The following is an 18,476-nucleotide window of genomic DNA, read 5'->3' as shown; positions in this document are numbered from 1 at the left end:
CAATTTTTTAGGGTCAATTGATGTGTAGACTCCTCCCTAAATGTACTCAATTTAGCACTCAAAATGGAAGCCAGCTTTTAGGAAAAATGAAAGCTGTGGCTTTGAGGTCTTAGTCTTTTGTATAGCAGTTCAGGAAGATGGAGAAAGTTTCCCCAGTATTCACACTTGAAAACAGCAAAAGAGCATTTTATTCTAGAAGCAAAGGTGAAATCAATTAGAATTCTGAAGCTGGAGAGGGGAGGGAGTAATGTGGACCATTCTGACCAGTATCTCACAGGGCTGCTGGTCAGTTAGCATGAGGGCAGGTCCAGCACAGTCTCTTCTCAGCCTCAGCATTCCATTCTCCCTCACTCTTGGCTTGTACAGGTAGGTTCCTCACCTAGTGGGATATCAGTCCTCCTAAGGGGCCTCTCAACCTTCCGCCTAAAACTGAGATTGTTGGGTGGTAGGAGTGTTGCAACCTCATTGGATGTAATTAGAAGCCTTGGGGATCCCTATAGCTACACCCATAAATACAGAACTGATACTTTCCAGCAGGACCAAATTAACAGTTTTCATAACTGGGCACACAAGTTGAGAATTTTGAAACATTTAAAACAAATGCCTTTCACTGAGCACTTTGTAAAAGCTGCCTGATCACTTGTTAGTATGGTTTCAGCTGGCCATCATACTTCCAGGTTAGCTTTCCATGGGCCTAGAACATGTGGACTGCTCACCTTTGCATTCCTGAGTGGTTTTACATAGCATCGCAATTTGGTATAATGAGGTTCATATGGTGGTCTCATAGGAAAGGTGTTATATGTCTTAATTTCATTACTTTTTAGTCATGTTACCTCAATTATAAGATGCAATATTTTTCACACTTCGTTTCTGAAATGTATATTCAATTTTTTTTTTTTTTTTTTTTTGCAAACTAAATAGCATATCTTAAAATCAGTGGCATTTTAGAATTGAAGAAATATGCTCTTTTCCACTGGTTTGTTTTCTGTACTTTTCGAGTAGTTCATTGTCCTATAAGAACAGGTATACGAAGGTTTGTCTTTTGATAATTGTTGTAACAACTAACTTTCACTGAGGATTCAAGAAAGTACAGAAACATGGCAGCATGAGAGATATTCCCAGATCTTTCCCCTTGAAACACCAATAAGCTGAACACCTAAAACTCAACAGAAAAAAACACCCAAACTGCACACCAGCACATCTGAGCATGGAATCTGAGCATAAGAGCTACCACAGGTCAGAACCCTGGGTATTTGGTGGTGGACTGGGATAAACAAAAAAGCTGCTTCTCGCAGCAGGAGCTTCCTATAGGAGGAGAGGGAGGGGAGAAGGTGCGGAGAGGTCCCTAAACAGCCCTGCCTGAGAGTGCTGTGAGCTCCACACGGCAGTGCCCAATCATCAGGGAAGAAGGCAGAGAAACAGACGGCAGAAAAGTGGGGACAACAGAGAAACAACAGTTGATTTTTATCAGCTCCAGTTGCAAAACTGATGTTTCAAGCAAATGCCATCCAGAGAAAAGCAGTAGCAGTACTAATATCACCGAAATAGACTTCGAAATCAAAAAAGGTAAGGATAGATACTGAGGGACACTTGATAATGACAAAAGGAATCATGCACCAAGAAGACATAACACTTATTCATATCTATGCTCCCAATCAGGGAGCTCCAAAATATGTAAAGCAATTACTAATAAGGCTAAAGGGAGAAACAGACCAAAACATATCTGTCAGATATGGACAGATCATCCAAACAAAATCAATAAGGAAGTGACATCTTTAAATGCACATTAGACCAACTGGACATAATTCACATTTACAGAGCCTTACATCGCAAAACAGCTGCTTATACATTCTTCTCTAGTGCACATAGAACATTCTCAAGGATTGACCACATACTGGGACACAGAGATAGCCTCAACAAATATAAGAGGTTTGAAATAATTCCAACCATATTCTCTGATCATAATGCTTTGAAACTAGAGATCAACTGTAAAAAGAAAGTAGAAAGAACCACAAATAAATGAAGATTAAACAACATAATACTGAAAAATAACTGAGTCAGAGAAGAAATACAAAGAGAGATCAAGAGATACGTAGAAATGAATGATAATGATAGTACAACATATCAAAACTTTTGGGACACGGCAAAAGAGGTCGTAAGAGGAAAGTTCATATCATTGCAGGCCTACATACCTCCAAAAACAAGAAAGAACCCAAAGAAACGACCTAATGCTTCATCTTAAAAAACCAGAAAAGGAAGAACAAATGAAGCCTAAAGTCAGCAGACAAAAATCAAAATTAGAGCAGAAACAAATGAAATTGAAAACAAAAAGTAGAAAAAAACGAATGCAACAAAGAGCTGGTTCTTTAAGAATGTCAATAAAATTGACAAACCCCTGGTTAGACTCCCTAAAGAAAAAAGAGAAAGGACACAACAAAATCAGGGATGAAAGAGGGGAAATTATGACAGACACTGCAGAAATACTAAGGCTCATACAAGAATACTATGAAAAGTATATAACACCAAGTTTAATAACCTAGAAGAAATGGACCAGTATTTAAAAAATACAACCTTCCTAGACTGAATCAAGAACTGGAAAATCTAAATAGACCGATCAGCAGTATGGAAATTGAAACAATCATAAACAACCTACCAAAAAGTAAAAGTCCAGGACCAGATGGCTTCACCAGTGAATTCTACCAAACATTCGAAGAAGATTTAATACCTATTCTCCTCAAACTCTTCCAAAAAACTGAAGAGGAGACGATACTTCCCACTCATTTTTTGAGGACAATATTACCCTGATACCAAAACCGGATAAAGAAAACACAAAAAAAGAAAACTACTGACCAATATCTCTCATCAACACAGATGCAAATATCCTAAATAAGATACTAGGGAACCGAATACAGCAACGTATTAAAAGATTATACACCATGATCAAGTGGGCTTCATCTCAGGGGCACAGGGATGGTTCAACATACGCAAATCGATTAATGCGATACACCACATAAATTAAAAATAAGAATCATATAATTATCGCTAGATGTAGAAAAAGCCTTTGATGAATTAAAGCACCCATTTATGATCAAAACACTTAACAAAATCAGTGTAGAAGGAAAGTATCTTAACATAATAAAGGCCATATATGAGAAACCCTCAGCCAACATTATACTTAATAGTGAAAATATAAAAACCTTCCTTCTAGGATCAGGAACACAGCAAGGCTGTCCACTATCGCCACTGTTATTCAGTATAACATTGGAAATCCTAATAAGTGCAATTAGGCAACAGAAAGATACCAAAGGCATCCGAATAGAAAACGAAGAAGTCAAACTGTCACTATTTGTGGATGACATGATTCTCGGTAGAAAACTCTAAAGACTCCACAAGAACACTACTAGAAACAATAAGCAAATACAATAAAGTATCTGGATACAAAATCAATGTTCAAAAATCCATAGCGTTCCTATATTCTTATAATGAAGTGTCAGAAAAAGAAGTGGAAAAAATAATTCCTTTTGCAGTTGCGACAAAAAAACTAAATACCTAGGAATAAATCTAGCAAAACATGTGAAGGACCTATTATATAATGAGAACTATTAGACCCTATTAAAAGAGATCAAAGAAGATACAAAGAAATGGAAAGATATTCCATGTTCTTAGATTGGAAGAATCAACATAGTTAAAATAACCATACTACCTAAAGCATTATACAGTTGTAATGCAATCCTCATCAAAATTCCATTGACATTTTTTAAAGAAATAGAACACAAAAATCATTAGATTTATATGGAAGCGCAAAAAACCTTGAATTGCCAAAGCCATCCTGAGAAAAAAGAATAAGACTGGAGGTATCATTCTGCCCAACTTCAAATTATACTACAAAGCGACAGTAATCAAAATGTCATGGTATTGAAAGAAATATAGACATGGACCAAGGGAACAGAATTAAGAGTCCAGAAATAAGCTTATATTTATATGGGCAAATAATTTTCGTCAAAAACGCCACAAACATACAATGGAGAAAGTCTCTTCAATGAATCGTGCTGGGAAATTGGAAGGCCACCTGCAAAAGAATGAAACTAGTCTGTTGTCTATCACCACAAACCAAAATTTACTCAAAATGAATTAAGGACATGAATATAAGACCGGAATCAATAAAAATGCATAGAAGAAAACATAGGAAATAAATTCAAGGACCTTAGACTTAAAGAGGATTTTATGAATTTGACCTCAAAGGCAAGGGAAGTAAAAGCAGAAATAAATGAATGGGACTACATCAAACTAAAAAGCTTCTGCTCAGCAAAAGAAACCATCAACGAGGTGAAGAGACAACCATCCAAATGGGAGAATGTATTTGCAAGCGACACCTCTGATAAGGGCCCAATATCCAAAATATACAAAGAACTCATACAACTCAATAACAATGAAAAAAACAATTTAATCCAAAAATGGGCAGAGGACCTGAATAGCCACTTCTTCCTAGAGGACATACAAATGGCCAACAAATATATGAAAAGATGCTCAACATCGCTAGCTATAAGGGAAATGAAAATCAAAACCACAATGAGATACTATCTCACACCTGTTAGAATGGCTATAATCAACAGGACAAGTAATAACAAATGTTAGGATGTGGAGAAATGGGAACCCTCATGTACTGCTGGTGGGACTGCAAATTGGTATGGCCACTATGGAAAGGCATAAGGAGGTTCCTCAAAAAATTAAGAATTGACCTACCATATGATCCAGCAATCCCTCTACTGGGTATTTACTCCAAAGACTTGAAAACCCATATCTGAAAAGATATTTGCACACCGATGTTCATAGCAGCATTATTTATGGTGGCCAGGACATGGAAACAACCAAAGTGTCCTACAATATATGATTGGCTAAAGAAGCTGTGGTACATATATACAATAGAATATTACTCAGCCATAAGAAAAGATGAAATATTGCCATTTGCAACAACATGGATGAACCTTGAACTAATCATACTCAGCAAAATAAGCCAAATAGAAAAGGTTGAAAATCACATAGTATCACATATGTGGGATATAAACCTAAAAGCAACAAATAAACAGGACAAACAAACAGACACTCATGGATGTGGACAGTGGTTACCAGAAGGGAGGGAGAGGGTGGAGGGTGAAAATAAAAATAATGAAATGTTAAAATAAATATGTATATATAGTATGAAAAATAATAATAAATAAACTGCATTAAAAAAAAAAGAAGAAAGTACAAACTTAGCCCCACCAAGTTATATACTTCATACAGGTTGAATGCAGAATGACTCCCAAACAGGAAGACCAGTGGAAGCTGAGAGCGAGCATTAGTGGTTTGGTATGATCTGTTTATGAAGAAAATAAAGGATTTACTAAGTTTGTTCAGTTTGGTACTCCTTGAAAGAATTCTTAGCAACAACTAATTCTTAGCAACAACTTAGCAACAATTAGTTCTTAGCAACAACTATGAGGAGAAACAAGGACGAACGAGCCCCCTTCTGCCTTTGCGTCACAGCCTGGCTACAAATTGGCCGGTCTAGAAAGACAGCATCTAGTGGGCGGAGGCGGTAAGTAGTAGCCAGGAGAAACCTAATAGTGAGAGACAGCTCAGGCCATGCTGACCTTTCATCAGGGAATGCTGGAAACAGAATACCTTACTGTAGATGGAAAATTTAGGGCCCGAATACAACAGCGTTAATCATGACAAGCCAACTCTTTAAAGATATCAAGTCAACAGATAGATATTAGGCACTGTATTAGGTACCATGCAATTAAAATATGAGAAATAGCAACAAATGACTAAAGGTAATTATGATGTAGTTATCCAGAAACTACAAAACCATTATAAAGACTAATTGTTATAGAAGTTCAAAGAAAAGGGACAGTTATGCCAAGTGCCCCCAGGAACATAAGTGTCCGACACACAAAACAACACAGGTTTGGTGGCTGGAAGGGACTCCTTGCTTCAGTGGGAAGGGAATTGTCTGGGGTACCCTCCACGTGAAGCATCATGGGAAGTATCCTGACCTATTTACAGAAGACTCAGGCTTCTCTGACTGCAAACCAAATGTGTTTGTGACTCTACTTGCGTGCTCACAAATTATATCACCCTTATCATACTCGTACCTCACAAAAGATGAGCATTTGCTCACCTACCTCATTTAAGCAGAAGAATCATTTTAAAAGAAGTAAAAGAAGTTGGAAAAATTACAAGATTTTCACTGTTATTAATTCTGAGTGGCAAAAAAAAAAAAAAAAAGAACATTTGGTAGGAAAATGAGGTGTTTGGTATCTTTTTAAGTATATTATGGCTGCCCCTAAGTAATTTTTTACAAAATACACATGGAGAGAAAATACATTGAAACACACTTTTCAGATTTAAGAAACTTAGTAGAAAGCAGAACATCTACTATCTTGTGGCCTTTAGCGTGTCTCATTTCTGAGTAGAACTAGACCCAGAGCCTGCAAGGTCCTCATAGCCCTGGCATGCTGTGTCTGCAATGACACCATGGTTAAAATTTTCCCCAGGACTGCAGAGTTCTGTCTGCACCTGACAACATACCCTCTGTCCTGGGTGTTGCTAGATATGGGGGTGGTAATAAGGAAATGTGACACCTCTTTTCTGGGAAGCCTGCTGAAGAGCCTGCAGGGCACAGAACAGACACTGACAAACAGCATCCATCCATTCCTACTTGTGGTTCTCTAGTTCCAAGGGCTGCCCAAAGCAGGAAACCTTGGCATTCTCGTTCTCCCTACTGCCCAAGTCTCTCATATTTGCTCTACCAGTCCTCCCACTTTTCTCTATCGAAATCCACATTTGTGAGTGGCTCTGGTATCAGTCATTAGACCTGAATTTCAGGGTGAGTATTTTTCTTTGCCCCAAATTGTGATAAGAAAGAAAAGTCATTTTTTCATGTGAAAGAAGACTCACACATCCTTGAAAGTAGGAGTTTGATATTTTTTTTTGGAGACAGGTTCCTGTTGAAAAGAGAGAACGCTATGCACCCCCACTTTTAGCAATTGACCACCTCATATAACAAAAAAATTGTTTTCGGATAACACAGCACTTTAGCACTACACTCTCATCAGAAAGATCTGGTTTTCTCCGGCTTCAGCTACTGTTTTACACAGTAACAGAGAAACTAAGGAACAAAGAAGTTAAGTAACTTCTACAGGGTCATACAGCTAAAATGTGGCAGAGCTCTGTTTAGAGCCAGGATCATGTGACCCTAGAGCCTATGCTTTTAACAAGTGTAGGGGAGGTAAAGAGACAGAAATCAAAGACAAAGGTCTCGAGTCCCCCAGTCTAGGCTAAAGCCATGGGGTGGGTGTGACAGGGTGGGAAGCAAAAGGCCAGGAATTTTGCAGAGAGACTAAGAGTAGAGAGCATAAAGCCAAGGGACTCAGAGGTGGCTTCACTGATGCTTCGGCATCAACAAGGAGTAGCCACAGGCTAGAAAAGACGGCACCTTCTAGTTTCCCCAGGTACCTTTATGTCATGGAAGAGAAGGTGGCATTACAGCAGGATCCCCAGTAGGAGCCCACAATCCTGCTGGCAGTCACCACTGTGAAGCAGATAGCCCATAGCCATGGCTTTGGGTAGACAGCCCCCACCAGGCGTAGAGAGATGTGAGTAACTGAGAGGATGCACAGCATCAGCAAGAAACAAGGGAGTCATAGAGGGCGGGTGTGGAAGGGGCAGAACCCAGATTTACCAGCTTTGACCCCAGCAGCAGGACTCCCAGAAGCAGGCAAGACCCATCACCCAATAGGTCGTAGGCTTATGAGGAAGTTGAGATTAATTGTAAAAAATAGAGGAAGCTGTTGGGGTTTTTGTGTGTGTGTGCAATTTGGTGGTGGTGTGTAAACATCAACATTATTTTCAATGATTTATGAGATCTCATGGAACTAACAACAGGAAAGAACTTTGGAGTTAGACATGGTTCCAAGTGAGAAAATGCCATAATTTATTTTGCGAGGTGAAGGAAACTTCACTTTCCCTTGTTGCAAGATGAAATTTAAATGCCTGCCTCTCTGAGGTTGGGGAAGAATTCAATGAGAAGAGAATTGAACAGTCACTGGAGTGAACTTGGAGTCTAACCCCTCCTTCTATTATAAACTGATCTGCAATTTGCTAAGCAAATAAAAGAAGGAGAGTCATTTCTGATCAATTATAAGATCCATACCCTTGGAAGAAGAGTGTGGCAGCCGAGTGAAGGGAAGGACGCAGGCAAAAAATGCTCTAACTGTAAAGGGTGGAAATGCTTCAGGCATTTTCCTAATTGATCTTAGAAATCACAAATTAGACTTGAAAATTTTTTCTTCCTTATAAATTCCCCTGTTCTAAGCATTTAGAGACTTTTTTCTCAGGAAGGCTGCCAAGTGTTCAAAACCATCTCTGGAAATTATTCAAAGCCTCAAATTTAATTATTTTTGTACCTAAACTGTGTATACTTAAAACTAACAGGTGTTCCTGTTAAAACACTTCTCATTTTCACCTCTCTCGGCTCAACATGAGATTTCAAATATTCTAAAAAGCCAGAGGTGTTTCTTCCTTTTATTAAGTAAGATGTCAACAGCTATCTTTCGAATGTTAAAAAAGCAGGTGAAACCCTGTGAACAGGGATTATCTCTGGGGAGTGCTATTTGGGGTGGAACTTGTACTTTATACCCTAACTTAGTGCAGACAGAGATTGCTTCAGTCATATATATATAAGCACTTAAAAAGCAGGTGGAATTCTGACATCTGAATCTATCCTTCCCATTAAACATGTTCCTGGGGACACTTGTGTATCTTTGGATCATATATGTCAGTGTGTAAGGAACAGAGACTCAGATAGCCAGTTTTTCCTGCTTCTAGTTGTGCAGGGCCCTTACGGCTCTGTTCTGTCGTGAGAAAAAAAGCTTCATTGAGAACCTGATGTCTGTTTCTGAATCCTTGGTTGAGTGGCTTAGAGTCCTGGGGAAATTACCCAAGGCCTGGCTTAGTTGGACAGTGGATGCAGATGAATCTCTCTTTTCTAGGCAGAGAATCTCTCCTAATTTCTACACAATTGCTAAGCAATTAGAGTTCAGCTTTAAGATTTGACCTAATTCCTGCCCTTTCTGCCAGGTAGGTTGTTCTTTTCCCTTCTATGATGGTTTCCCAAAAGCAAAAAGGAACCATGCCAATGCAAAAAGTACTTGTTACAACAGGTAATGGATGAATGGGAATCAAAGGTATGCTGTTGCCCAGAGGACTCGGTGGTGGCACTCCAAACTACTCCAGATAAAAATAAATAAAAGAGAGTAATAGTCCTAGATACGAACAAGGGCTATAATCCTAACCTCAGGAAGCATCTGTAGGAAACCTGGCTGAGTGTATGGACCTGTAACATGCAATCTAAGTAAGAACAGCCAGCTGGCTGGCCTATGCAGCCTCAAGACAATGGCACCGCCCCCCCCCACCCCCACCCCTCGCCCCGCCGCTCCCCCACCAAGTCTCTCCCCAGAACCAGCTCTGGAGTTGCTCCTGAGAGACCTCCTGGGTCTTCCTGACCACACCCTCTGCCATGGCCATGCTGGCTTAGCACAACCATCAGCATTCAGAACACAGCTTGGAAAGGGAAGAAGGCTGGATCTGGGCCAGTGACTAACAGCATGACATATGGGCCTTAATTCCAGTAAGCTCCAACCAGTTCCTTTGTGTGGATTGGTTTCAAAGTTTTATAAACACATGACTGTCAAAATATGCCCTGAACCCTAATTTGCTCACTGAGTTGTCTGAGCATGTGGTCAAAGCTTCGAATGGAGTTTGTTCTTTGGTTAGAAGGGCACACTTGTTAAGGCAAAGGAGAGATGATATCACAGGGCAAATACAAATTCTGTGTATCCAAATGGCTGCCTCCACTAACAGAAGCTCCCTGAGGTCAGGCACAGTGTCTTCAGTGTCCCTGGGGCCAAACACACAGACAAACTCATAGTACATGTCCAGTGAATAGGTGACAACTGGCCATCCTGTACTCATCACCATGCTCTACCCCATGCTTGCCCTTGTAGGATTTTTCCTTCCTCCACACCTTTGCTCAGGCTAATTCTGTACCTGAAGTGCATTTTCATTTTGTCTTAAACACCCATCAGGGTCCAGCTGCAGCCCCACCTCCTTTGCAAATGGCTTCTACACATGGTTTCTTGTTCAGACTCAGAGGCACTCAATGGTAAGTTCAAGGTCATATAGCTGATGTGTGGCAGAGCAAGGACTAAAACCCAAATCGTCTGATTCCCAGCCCTCTGCTCCCTACATTTCACCCATTGTTCAAGACTGTTCCCTAAGGCTTTGCAAAAGGTTTTATGATCCTCCTTCCTGCCACGTCTAAGGAATGAGAAGGACGATCTGTATTTGATGAAATTATTACTGACACTAAAAGTTAACGTTCAATCCTGGGAAGTGACTCTCCCCTGGCAGAAGTTTCCTGCTTTGATCACTGAGGCCATTGCTGGTAGCTCCCTGGACTGGACCTTTACTGCTCTGTGTCTTATACTTGACTAAATGCTCTCAACTTCTCGAAAAGCTGGTTTTTTCCTCTTGGGAGGGGCTGACTCTACCCAACATGAGAATTCCAAGGTTGCCACTGCCCTGCCCATCTGGAAATACCTTTCATCACTTTATAAAAATCTGGGTGGCCTCAAGTGAGGACTTCTGCAGCACAGACGCCTCCCTAGGACGAGAGATCAACTCCCTGCCATGAGGTTTCTAGTCTACTTCAGCCTGCTGTGTGTCTTGCTTCTCTGCTTCTCCGTCTTCTCCATAGAAGGTAAGGCTATCCCCCTGGGATGTGGGGGCCCTGAGTGACAATGATTCCAGTGTCTGGGAAGGCTGCAATCAAAAATTGTTGGAAGGCAGGCCCCCAGCAGGCAGCCAGGCTCTCACTCCTAAACTTATGTAGCACCTCTACCCATAGTAGCAGTACCAAGAGTGCCTCAAGAGCTTTCAACCCCGCAATCTCCATTTATGGCCCTACCTCCCCCAAACACACATACAAGCTAAGTAAGAGCAGTGTGCTTACCACGCAACACACAACCTCTCAGCTAGATTGCTTTATGCCCCTAAGTCCTATCTAACTAGAAGTTCTAGAGCCACTTTGTTGTCTTGTATCATGCTTAGAACACAGTAAATTTATGTTAGGTAAATGAATACATTAATTATTAGATTCTCTCAGTCTGAACATTCCCAAAATTCATACACAGTAAACACCTGTGGTTGATGGAATGTGTGCCTATGGTTGGGGCAGGCATGTCTGTGTGTGTGTTTAGAAGTGGGGAAGATAGTCCTTGCACCTCTGTGGATGTGAATATGTAGCTCTCCTAACTTTTTTGATCAGATAGCTGAGTATTTTTAGCATATTCTCTTGCCTAACTCGCTAGAAACTGCCTACTTTTATTCTTTGTTTTAGCGGTTATTTTAACATTTATTGGAGTTGGGGATAAAGAAATATATATAGGGGTGAAAATACCCATAATTTCATGATGCAAGAATAGCCATATTCAACATTTTGTTAATTTCTTTTCAGTATTGCACGTGAGCATGACATTTTTTGTAATCGATGTCTCTGTATGTTCGATGTCATATCATTATTTGTCACTATATTATTATAATCACCAAAAATACTTATGATTGGATTTTTCTGGAAGCACTTACACCAGAATGTCAACAGCTATAATCTCTAAACAATAGATTACAGGAAGTATTTGTTTTCTAACATTTCTGTAATGATCATAGCTACATATATAATATAGAAAACAGTGATTAGAATTCCTTGTAAACACAGTCCGTAGCAATGCATATAAGACCTGGATTTCAGACATGTTTGAGGTTGCCAGTGTTGCCTTAATGACGATTCAATGAATATGAATATCTTTCCCCATAAAGTTTTCCATTCATTTAAATATGTCTCTAGTGGTTTCCTCAAAGTGATGCCTTTTAATTAATATTTTTTAGGTATATCTTACCATGAAGTGAATGTGCTATGATGAATTTATATGCTTAGACATTTAGATGGTTCACAACTTTACACTATTTTTAGTTTGCAGCAAAAAAAGAATGTATATATAAAATATTTTCTATATTTAGGCTAGATTGCCAAAGGGAGAAGCATACGTCAAAACACAGAGACACTTCTGAGCAAAGGTGTTGAATTGTTTCTCAGAAAGGAATATGAGGAAGACATATTCCGGGGCCAGGGTGTCTCCCCACTTTGACTTTGTTAGTTCTGGAAAATAAATTGCCCAAGGCCCACCTTTTCCCCCAGGCCCTCCCATAGCCTGGCCTCTCTTGAGTTTTTGTGAATAAAATATTCCTGAACCCTGAGCCTTGGGAACTGAACAGCTCACCCCCATCATTCCCGTACAGACCCACCCCATGGTGTCTCCAACCTCCCGTTGTCCCCAGCCCCCTAGTGTCCCCAAACATGGTAAGAAAGGGTCTCTGCTCCTCTGTGTCCTTAGGGAAAAAGCGTCCTGCCAAACCCTGGAAAGACAAGCCATGCTGTCCCCAAGCCTCTACTCTGAGGGGCCAGAAAGGTAAGCACTACACCTTATGCAGATGGAGGGAGAGGCTCTGAGGAAGTCATAGGACAAGCACTGGTACGGAGGGGCCACAAGCAGATATGATCTCAGCCTCATGGAGCTTCCAGTCTAGTGGGGAAAACTGAGCGTCCGCCCTGCACCCTCCCCCGCCCCAAGTCAAAAGAAAGAGCAGGAAGAAATTAGCAAGTGGTGTAGGGAACAAGGAGGGTGACAGTAAATTGTGCAAGCAGGGAAAGCAGCAGGTGTGGAGGCCTCAGATGGGCAAGAGGGAGGCATGAAAGACAGAGGGATGGGGGAGGAGGGAGGTGTTCATGGAAGCATCAAACCGAGGAAGGGTTAGCCTTGTGAAATGGCACATGAAGTAGAATGACCAGCAGGTAGATGGGGTACACAGGTCCAGGGAGTCCCAGAGTTGTAGACAAACAGCAGAGCTGAGTTCCACTCCAGGGTGAGGTCTGGCAGAGCAAGGTTGAGTTCTCTCACAAGGCCTGGAGGAGTACTGCATGGTGAGGGAGACAGGCCCAGGGAGGGCTGCAGGCACCCAGCTCCTAGCACTAGAGCTCCAGGCCAGGGGTAAGCTGACACATAGGAGTTGCCTGGCCCAGGGTCAAGGGTAGGACTGCTGGACCTCTACTGGCCTTTGATAGGAAGGTTCTAGAGTCTGGCAGAATACCCAAGGGAAATCTGCAGAGTCTAGAACCAGCCAGGCCTGACACGAACCCAGATCTCCTGCCTCCTACTCTCTGCAGTTTAAGGCTCCTTCTCAGGGATTTGAGCCCTAGCCCTGTTGGCTCCTCTGGGGCCATGGTTCTGATCAGAACTGGAGTCTCCACATCCTTCCCAACTACAAAGAGCCCTGTGTACTAATGGGAGCTTGGGTGTGAAGGAGAGAAGGGGAGGGAGACTGCATGGCTCAGCCTCCGGCCACTTCTCTGTAGAAGGTGATAGCCCCTCCTTCCAAACTGTCATCACATCCAGCTGGAGCTGGGTAAAAATAACCAGGTTTCACACACCGAACCTGAGTGTGAGGCACCCGGCTGAGCAAGGTGGAAGGTAAGCACGATGACTGGCTGCCTGCAACTCTGCTCCCACCTAAGGCCCCAACCTAGCAGAGGAGGAGTGTTTTGTGAAATAAATAAGGCAAAAGTCTAGGGAAGAGAAAAGTAGGGCCCACCCCACAGAGGAGAGCAGGGTATGTTCAAACTCTTCTTTCTCCCCAAACCGCTCCCCAGGCTGAACTTGCTCAGAGGCAGCAAGAAAAAGATAAATTAAGAATGTGTGCACAGGCACACACATAAGTACACAGTTCATAGGAAACAGCCAGGTTAAGGGGACAGTACTAGGGCAGGCGTTCTGTTCATCACACAATACTTTAGAATAATCTCGATGTATGACTCCCATGTTCGGTCTGGATTTTCTTTTAGTGTACATATTTTTAAAATTCCATTGCAGAAATTTGCAAACTACTTAGAACAAGAAGAGCGAAACAGGCATTTTTATTGGGTCCTTATCATGTAATCTCATTTAAATCCTTGAAACCATCTGTAGGAAGCATTGTCACCTACAGAATGGGAAACTGAGGCTCAGGAAGAATCTGAGTCAGAGCCAGAAACTCAGTCTGTCTGCTTCTTTCCACTTTAACAAACTGCTTCCCCAGTAGATAGCAGGTCTCTGGTAGCACACTTACAAACACGTGCGATGCCCAAAGGAGACTGCAGACTTCCCAGAAGGAAAGTACCGGATGGGTTGGCATCTCACCTCTGCCACCTGCTGGCTGTGTGCCCTTAAGCAGGTCACTCAGCTCTGCAGAGCCTCAGTCTCCTCATCTGGGAAAGGATGTGACCATAGAATCTACCTCATTGAGCTTTGGTGAGGAGTCAGTGGGGTTGTGACTATGAAGCCAGGTATCAGCCTGGCCCCAAATACCCTGGAAACACACCCTGCTGTTTCCGTGGAGGAAGTCTGAGCCTAGCCAAGGCATCTGAGTCAGGAGACCAGCAATTTCCACACTGAGAAGTGACGCCAGTGCATTCTTACCCAGTCTTGGTGGCTCCACCCGCTGTCTTCTAGGCTAACCCTGAGGCTCCCTCAACACTGTGTAATGAAGAGCAGGCACTGATTGAGCCTCTGTGCTCTCTCTGGTTGACTGCATAAGAGTGCCCATGCACCTGTATTTCAAAAGAGAAAATAACCTAGGGCTGCATGGAGGATGTTCCTGAGCTGTGACACACACATGCTGGATATCACCTACACCTGAAATTAAAGTGTCTCTCCTGAGTATTGTTTTATATCTAAGCACTGTGCTAGGCCTATGGGGGTGACAGGAAGTGGCAGGCATAGGACTCTGGTCAATTTGACAAAATCCATGATAAAAAATTAACATACCGAGTAGTTGATTTGCTGAATTTACTACATTTACCAGTTCACTGAAAAAGGCTTTCTCTTGAGTATTTGAAAAGTTTGAAGCAATCCACATAGCACATTGTCACAGCATCAATTTTTTTTAAAGGAATGTTCAATTTGTTAATTCTCTTAGCACTTGAGAAGCATCAGGCTTAGGTCGGAGTCAGACTGACAGCTGCTTAGGCTCCACCGGTTAGGAAAGTCTCTGACCCTGGGGCTTGGTCAGGTCACCTTCGTTCCAGGTGTCCTGAAGCTATCAGTGAAAAAGCTCCTGGAGAGACTGGGAAAGTCTTATGAGAAGGCCCCTGGAGCCTGAGAAGGTGCCTGTCCATCCCACAGACTGCCCCCCAGGGCCTGAGAGCTCTGTTCCACTCTCGATGCTTTGAAGTTCAACAAAATGAGTTGACCCATGGTAGGAGACAGGGGGAGGAAGGGACACAGAGAGATTCCTCTCCCACCATGGGTTATCCATGTTTTCAGGAAGGGGTCCAGACTGCAGAAACAAAGGTTACTCATTGAGGATCATGAGTGTGATGAATTGAGAGTTTTGGCAACTTTGGGTGGTACCGAGATGAACATGAGGGATTGGTACAATGGACCTTAAAAGAGAGGAGATAGAGAGGCCTATCCTGCCCAGTGGACCAATCAGAGGAGCTCAGATGTGTAGTCTTGCTCCTTGTAATTATATCCGTTAGCCACAACTGCATAACAAAACACTCTCAACTTCAGTGGCCCAAAACAGTAAATATTTTTATTTATTCCATGAGTCAGTTGGGCAGTTTGTCCAGTCTTGGCTGGGTTCATTCATTCTTCCAAGGGTTGGATAGGCAGTTCTGCTGATCTAGGCTGGGCTCTCTCACATGTTTGGGAGTTAGTGGTCTGTAAGTAGAAATGCCTAAGGCCTCCTGAGGCTTTAGAACTGGCCCAGCTTCATCTCTACTGCATTCTATTGCCCAAAGCAGGTCACCAGGACAACTCAACTTCAAGGAGCCGGGAAATAGATCCGGTATCTTGATGGGAGAAGTTTCAAAGTCACATTGCAAAGGAGGGGCAAAGAATTGTGATCATATTCAGTCAGCTATAGCATTTGTTGTAGAAGCCAGAGAAGAGAGTTGAGGTCTGAAGGTGGGGACAGGAAGTAGGGGGGAAGCAGTGTTAAGGAAATCACAACCCTCTATCAGAAATGCTGGTAGAAAATTCTTACAATGTGATATTAGTAGAAAAGAGTTGTTTGTATTGTATATTACTATGATTATCACTATGGGAAGACAAAAGCACTTTCAAATAGGAAAAAATATAAAAAGGAAACCACACCAATATTAGCACTTATTTATGATTAGACATGAGGCTATGGATGAATTATCATAACTGAATTTATTTGTCATACAGCTAGTGGTTGTATAGCAATTGCTGTGCAGTCCTTACATCTGCACAGGACTAAATCATTTAGTCCTCACAATAATCCTGAGTGCCAGGTACTATTATTATTCCCATTTTTACAGATGAGGAGCCAAAGCACAGAGAGGTTAAGTAATTTGTTGAAGGTCACACAGCTAGTAAGTGGTAAAGCTGGGCTTTGAAACCAAACAATATGGCTCCAGATTCTATGTTCTTAACTATCACACTGCTTTCCTACAGTAATAATCTAGAAACAGAAAGAGAAAAATAGAATAATCTCATTACCATAACTTAATAATTCTTCTCATTCATGTTTCCTTTGTTTCTTTTCACGTAAAATGTTTACCTAGTTTTATTTTTATTGTATCTCATTTTTTAATTTTTAAAATTAACGTTACATTGTAAGCATTTTTTTTCACATTGCTACCTAGTTTTCATAATGCAGGGTTTTATCTCCATTAAACAGCTCCATCATTATGAAGTACCTTTACTGATTAATCATTTTCTACTATAGAATATTCAGATTGTTTCCAGAATTTATTTTATGCTATTAAAAATGAAACTATGAGGAATAGCTTAATGCATTTTTTTGGTGGATCATTCCTCCCATAAATGAAGCCAGTTTGTCAAAAATGCAAATATAGCTTTGAGACACACACATTGCCTGAGAGTGCTGTAAGGAAGAGACAGCCTGAGTGGTCCAAGGGCCTGCAAGTCCGAGTTCATTGACCTTCCTACCCCTGCCATCAGAAGCAGGACTTCTAGGCGCCTCATTTTTAGAGGACTCTGTTCCAGTTGAGCAGATAGAAAAGCTGCCTTCTCTCCATCTTCTGCCCTGACAGAATTAAAATAGCCTGGGCTGGTCATGTTTGCCAAAAAAGGCCCCTTCTGGGACTCCAGGAAGGAGTGTAAAATCTTATTTGTGCTTTGACTTTTTAAAAAAACATTTGTATCTAGAAATGAATCTTACTCGTGTTTTCCCCTTCTCTCCACCCCTGACTCTGCCTGTCTTTCTGCCTCTTGCCTTGCCTTGCCTTGCCTTGCCTTATCTTGTTTTGTTTGTCCATTGCTCCTTCCCAGGACGCCATATAAAGAACTGCAGACGATGCAAGTCCAAGCCAGAGCTCCGCTTTTGGATAGTACCTGGGGCACTCCCACAAGTGTAGTAATTCCAAAATAAAGTTTGGCCTCATGTTCTCCCAGGATTCTCCCTGCTGCCCATGAACCACAGAGACTCCTCTCTTAAAGACAGCAATTCTTGCCTGCTGTGTTGGCTTGTTCTTATGCATAGATTCAAAAGTCAGAGCTTGGAATCCTGTCCTGCTGTGTGGCCTTGGACAAGTAACTTAGCCCCTCTGGACTCACGTTCATTTCAGAGATGTAAAATCCAGTGAGAAAAAAGATGTCCAGGGAAGGCCCTTTGGTCGCTGACATCAACCTTTGTGGCAGTGAGCTGGGATGTTGGAGGGCTTTGTCTTAGGCAGCAAGAGCCCTGGGAAAGTTCTAGAATTCCAGATGTCTGGTCCCAATCATTCCATCACTCTTCAGAGCTGTTGTCAGTCAGGCTCAGTCCACCTGACCTTGGTAGCTCCCTGGCCTCTCCAGCTCTAATAGTCAAGATTCCACTGTGGCCCGTGGCAGCTATAAATTCAGACTTCTGTGCCTGCTGGGCTGCAGAGTAACAGGCACCTCAGAGCAGCCAACCAAAACTGCAGAAGCTCAGCCACCCTAGGTACATTGAGCCCCAAACCATCCATAACTAACAACCCCTGAGGGGACCCCATCCTAACTTCCCAGTGGGAGTCTGCTGGAAAGAACATTAAGGGGGGTGGGCGGGGGGAAGGCAAACAAAACTCATGGCACATCCTTGTCTGAGAAAGTCGGTGTTAGGGCCTGAGCCACACCTTTCCTCTAGAGGAAACCTTTGCCCCCGGAAGCCCCTCCTGCAGGCCAACTCTTCATCCCAGCACATCTAACTATGAGAAGAGAGAATGAGGAACTGTGACAATAGCAAGGGTCTTGGTCCAACACACCAGGACTCAAATCTCAGTCTTGCTCAGGACTTTTTTTCTTATGAAATGAAAAGCACAAGGCCTGTTT

At 42.1% G+C, this 18,476-nt stretch overlaps 1 protein-coding gene across 1 annotated transcript; it reads left to right on the top strand.

The window, feature by feature from the left end:
• Nucleotides 1-9,733: 9,733 nt before the first annotated feature.
• Nucleotides 9,734-17,542, top strand: CUNH10orf99 (chromosome unknown C10orf99 homolog). Its single transcript, XM_036222333.1, has 3 exons — nucleotides 9,734-10,825; nucleotides 12,495-12,569; nucleotides 17,334-17,542. The coding sequence occupies exons 1-3, from the start codon at nucleotides 10,735-10,737 to the stop codon at nucleotides 17,540-17,542; spliced, it is 375 nt and encodes a 124-aa protein (XP_036078226.1). The 5' UTR covers nucleotides 9,734-10,734.
• Nucleotides 17,543-18,476: the final 934 nt, after the last annotated feature.

The sequence above is a fragment of the Rousettus aegyptiacus genome, unplaced genomic scaffold, assembly GCF_014176215.1.
Source record: "Rousettus aegyptiacus isolate mRouAeg1 unplaced genomic scaffold, mRouAeg1.p scaffold_m13_p_6, whole genome shotgun sequence".
In the NCBI taxonomy this organism is placed as follows: Eukaryota; Metazoa; Chordata; class Mammalia; order Chiroptera; family Pteropodidae; genus Rousettus; species Rousettus aegyptiacus.
Note: the sequence above shows the minus strand (reverse complement) of the source record. Positions and strands in the feature narration are given on the sequence as shown.

Coding starts and splice junctions, on each gene's coding strand:
- CUNH10orf99 (XM_036222333.1), top strand. CDS start 10,735: ATGAGGTTTCTAGTCTACTTCAGCCTGCTGTGTGTCTTGCTTCTCTGC. Junction 10,826..12,494: donor TAAGGCTATCCCCCTGGGAT/GTGGGGGCCCTG, acceptor CTGTGTCCTTAG/GGAAAAAGCGTCCTGCCAAA. Junction 12,570..17,333: donor TACTCTGAGGGGCCAGAAAG/GTAAGCACTACA, acceptor ATTTGTATCTAG/AAATGAATCTTACTCGTGTT.